Consider the following 4,429-nt stretch of genomic DNA (forward strand, 5'->3'; position numbering starts at 1 on the left):
ACACACACACACACAAATGAATAACCACCGAAAATGACATCAGTAAAACATGTTCATTGTAATTCAGAAAACATGCAGCAGAGGGTGTATTAATCAGTTAGACAAGTCAAAGCTACATACAGTGTGAGCAGAGATGACTGTGCTACATGTAGCTAGCTAGCTTTGAAAGCATTTGGTGCTGCTTCTGCAATACTGCAGACAGGCAAAAGGGTTAGTGTGGTCACAGCAACAAAGCTACAGAAACAAAAGAGAGAGAGGGAGATTGTTCAGGGTTTACCTTCAGCTTCGTCTATATTAATCTTTTTCTGCTTTCTTTTCTCCGGAGCCTTATGGAGAGAGACAGAGTGGTTGGGTAAGGGCTGGCTGCTTGTGTCAGGCCTGGGCCCAGCCTTGCCGTTTTCCCCATGGGGGTGGGCTGAACCGGCTTTCCCTGATGGCCTGTCCTCCCCCTGGGGGCCATAAGGAAAGCGGAGCGGGGCATTAGAGCCCTGGTGAGTCATGATGGCGCAAGTACGGGCACAAGTAATGAGAACACGTGTGGACCAGTGCTTCTGATGGTGACAAGGATTGTAAAATGGGAACAATTTGATGGAAGGGCACAAAGTTCAATAATGCTGCTTTTGGTAAGATGGACAATTAGATGGGATCAAAATAATTAGGATAATGAAATTGTTGGTTTTGTGTAATTAATAATCAATGACATGTATTGAAAATAATTCCAAACATATATGTTTGATCAATTCTGATTAAAAGACAGGTGGGATATTCCATTCAGACAACCACAATTTCCAACAATGTACTAAGCATTACCGACATGTAGGGTGACAGTAACATACACCACAACACCAGAGGGACTAACTTCTACTACTTAAAGGGAAACTTTGTTAAAGGAGATTTATTTTTACAATGTGGGTAGTATGTGCAAATTAACAACAATTCCCTTCCCTCTATGTTGCCTGCACCCAGAGCTCCCCTCTTTTTTGTGTCTCTCGAGCCAACTGTCCATGGAGGCGGCCACACAAAAAATGTGAAAGTACAATTTGTAGTTCTAACAGACCTAGAGCCACAGACAGTCGGATTGAGAGAGGCAAAAGTCTGCTAAGCGGCAAATGATCAGGGAGCTCTGGGTGCAGGAAACATGGAGGGAAATTGTTCATTTGCATATACTTTCCACATTGGTTGAAAATCTGCAAATCTTCCATTTAAAGAAAAACTACTGCCCTTAAAGTGGGACACAGCCTGAAAGAAATTCTTCTATAATCAACTAAGAAAGCAATAAATTACCATTTCAGATGATCACTCATGAGATTAAAACCCAATAATAACAAGAAAACCCAGAAAGCAATCGAGAGAACTACTGCCACCACTGGCTAACTCCTTTCCAGGTGCACAGAGGGAGTTTTTGAGGATGTGAGACCCAGCAAATGGTCCGCGAAGCTGGGCTACTATCGCCTGGCCACTTGGTTTGTTATGGAAGAAAGAGAACCAGCAAACCAGAGAGAGAAGTTGATGATGCATTCGGCCGCAATAATGGAACATTAGGAACCTCGAGAGCGTGACAAAGTCTCGGCCCCACAGCAACAGTGCACATAAATAGTCACATACGGCCTGAACGCTGCCAGACATACACATCATACACCTGTGCACATTTTAACACATTGCAAACAGACATGGGTGATTGAAGACGAGCGACAGAGACACTTAGTAGCGTGACATCATCAACCAGGAAGTGGAGACATTCGGTGGGTTATGGAACATTCCAGAGCAAGAAGAAAATGGGAAATAAGAATTTGGAGGAGATCTTACTGTTGTTGATTGGTTTCTGCTTGTCGAGGGGACTGCTACTTTCGGTTTGTCCGCTGAATGAAGCAAAGGGAGCAGATGTAGAGGTACAGGTAATAATTAAGACATGCAATACATGTACTTGTTTTTTGTTCAGTAGTTTTGTTGTCTGTGTGTGTGTTCCTTACCTTTTCCAGGACTGTGTTCTGCTATATCTAATACCACTCGCAGACCGTCCAGGTTGGATATAGGAAGACCTAGATCTAATGGCTCCAGCTCCCCACTCTGCATCACGCAGACACACACACACACACAAGTGATATGAGTTTGACTTTATCACATACACTGTCTATTGCTTTCTGTCTATCTACAGGCAGTGAGAATAAGGGGGGACTTACAATGCGTGCCACCAAGTCAGAGAGGTGCAGGCCGTATTTGGCCACCACAGGTCTGAGGACCTCAGTCACTGGCTTGGTGGGCTTTGCTTTTAGTCCTACCGAACGGTTAATAGGCACCAAGTCAAGTCTGGAAAAGAAGAAAACAGCATTAAGGTTTTCTGTAGGACTCTGTAGCAGCAGCATTAGTCATAATAGTGGTGTCAATACCAGCATTTACTCTCACTTTTGGTTGGAAAGCTTATTGGGATTACTGCATATTGCTGTACCTGAAGAGAGTGCGTTTTTCTAGTCGCAGGTCTCGAGAGCACAGTGTCATACAGTCTTGGTCCAAAACAAGTGGCTGAAAGAGTGAGACACAGAAAAGTCATTATGAAAGATGTCCAGCTAGTTGCCTAACCCTAAAGTGTGACTGCTGACTGTTCAATAACAACAGCACAAGATACACATGTGACAATTACTACTCTCTGACCCTGTGACTGACATGAAATGCTTCGTCCTGGGCAGTTGTAATCTTTATTTATTAAAGATACATTAATATTTTTTTTAGGGTTGCTCTACAAGATGCTAAAAATGTTGTTATAAAGTTGATACAGCTAACATGTTATCAAACTATTGCTGTTTGAGTCGTGAGACTGAAACAAAACAGTAAAGTTGTGGGCCATAAAACCAAAACAATCAGCTGAAAGGTGCAAAATCGCTTTGTAGAACGGTAGAGTCTGTGGGCTCATCATTACAAATCCTTTAACCTTTATTGTTTATATAAAAATACGGATTAGTGCTGCTTTGAAATAAACTTGTATATGTTTTTTTAGGTAACAACTAACTCAGAATAAATTTTGTTTGCATAATTTGGTTTAGTGTGATTTGTTGTGGTTGTTGACAATTTGTAGAAGAGCTCTGAAGCTCAAAATAAAAGTATTTAGGACAGCCCCACGTCCACTTGTGTGTACCTTCTCCCCTCCAACCAGGAAGAGGTCTATAGCTGCCAGGTTGATGCAGAGCTTCTCACAGAGGCCCAGTAGCAGGTCCCTGATGGACACTCCAGCCCTCAGTGGCACTGGGCAACATGAGCCATCCGGCAAGCTTATGTTACACTGCCTCAAGGGGGCGCTGCCCCCTCCGCGCTCTGTTGACACTGATACTGCACCACGGGAAACATCACCCTGAAGGAAGAAAACAGAGACAGAGACAAGGAGGGGAGAGGAGACAGTGCAAAGAGGGTTTAGAAAATAAGAGAGACAATGGAAATGGAGGTTGAGAGGAGGAAAGTTACTTTCAAAACAGATAAACTGAGAGGAAGAGGATCAAGATAAAGCTGCTCCATACTAAAATTAATGTCGATGTGCCCATTAGTGTAATGTCTAAATGAATTATGTGGTAATGTCTCTTTCCAGACTGACCTCGTTCTTTCCTGACCCTGATGTCCCCAGCTCCAGACTGGCTCCTGAAGACAGCGAACCCTGGGATTCACGGCGACCATTGCTGCCAGAGAAATCTGAAAAACAATAACTCATCAGTTGTGTCTAGAATAAAGACAGACAGGGGAATAATTCCAAACCTCCATACCCAACATGAAAAATTCAATTTAAACTGAGTTCCCAGATCTCTTCCACTAGCAAAGCAGTTTAAAAATAATGTAAGAACTTTAGAATAACTTGTGATGTGAACTGTGTTTTTGAACCAGCAACAATTTAGGTTTAGAGACTGACACTTCAATTAAAGGAACTCATAAAATAATCCAAACTACTGACTGGCAGCGGCCCGGGTTTGGATCCAATTTGCAGCCCTTTGCTGCATGTCGCGCCCCCCCCCCCCTTCCTGTCTATCTTCACCTGTCCTACCAAATAAAGGCACAAAATATCTTTAAACAAAATAAATAAATAAATAAATACTAACTGTAGTTGAAGTCGGCCAGCTCTCGTTTCTTAGGGCCTTTACCGAAGCTCCTGTTGCGGGACCAGGAGAAGAACATGCCTTTCCTCCGGTCTCCCGAATCATCCCGACCATCCTCATTTAAAGATCTGCCTGACTTGCTCTTTTTGTCCTCCTATAAGACACAAACAAAATAAATGAAGAGTGGTGGACACAGCGGAGCGAGCAAACCCCTATTGGAGAAACACACACAGCCAAATTAATACATAAACACCAGCCAGATGGTGTGTAATCTGTTCTACTAGATGGCAATAGGTAGTCTAAAAAGCAATTATGTTATGTTATTCTCATCCTGCTGAATTCAAGTGTATCTCGAC

The 4,429-nt window shown here is 42.9% G+C and overlaps 1 protein-coding gene across 4 annotated transcripts in view; it reads right to left on the reverse strand.

The window, feature by feature from the left end:
- Nucleotides 1-4,429, reverse strand: part of LOC118326772 (regulator of G-protein signaling 12-like) — a 44,181-nt gene that overhangs the window by 2,302 nt on the left and 37,450 nt on the right. For 2 of the 4 annotated variants that reach the window (XM_035659854.1, XM_035659855.1), the window contains exons 12-19: nt 4,077-4,227; nt 3,581-3,675; nt 3,131-3,343; nt 2,447-2,520; nt 2,181-2,307; nt 1,971-2,067; nt 1,807-1,859; nt 278-449 (exon numbers count right to left, since the gene is read on the reverse strand). In XM_035659854.1, the coding sequence (XP_035515747.1) occupies nt 278-449; nt 1,807-1,859; nt 1,971-2,067; nt 2,181-2,307; nt 2,447-2,520; nt 3,131-3,343; nt 3,581-3,675; nt 4,077-4,227 (982 nt within the window). The remainder of the gene's footprint in view (nt 1-277; nt 450-1,806; nt 1,860-1,970; nt 2,068-2,180; nt 2,308-2,446; nt 2,521-3,130; nt 3,344-3,580; nt 3,676-4,076; nt 4,228-4,429) is intronic. The other 2 variants (XM_035659857.1, XM_035659856.1) reach the window with 1 other exon arrangement.

This window comes from Morone saxatilis, unplaced genomic scaffold (genome assembly GCF_004916995.1).
Source record: "Morone saxatilis isolate NCDOM2014 unplaced genomic scaffold, NCSU_SB_2.0 Contig17, whole genome shotgun sequence".
NCBI lineage: Eukaryota > Metazoa > Chordata > Actinopteri > Moronidae > Morone > Morone saxatilis.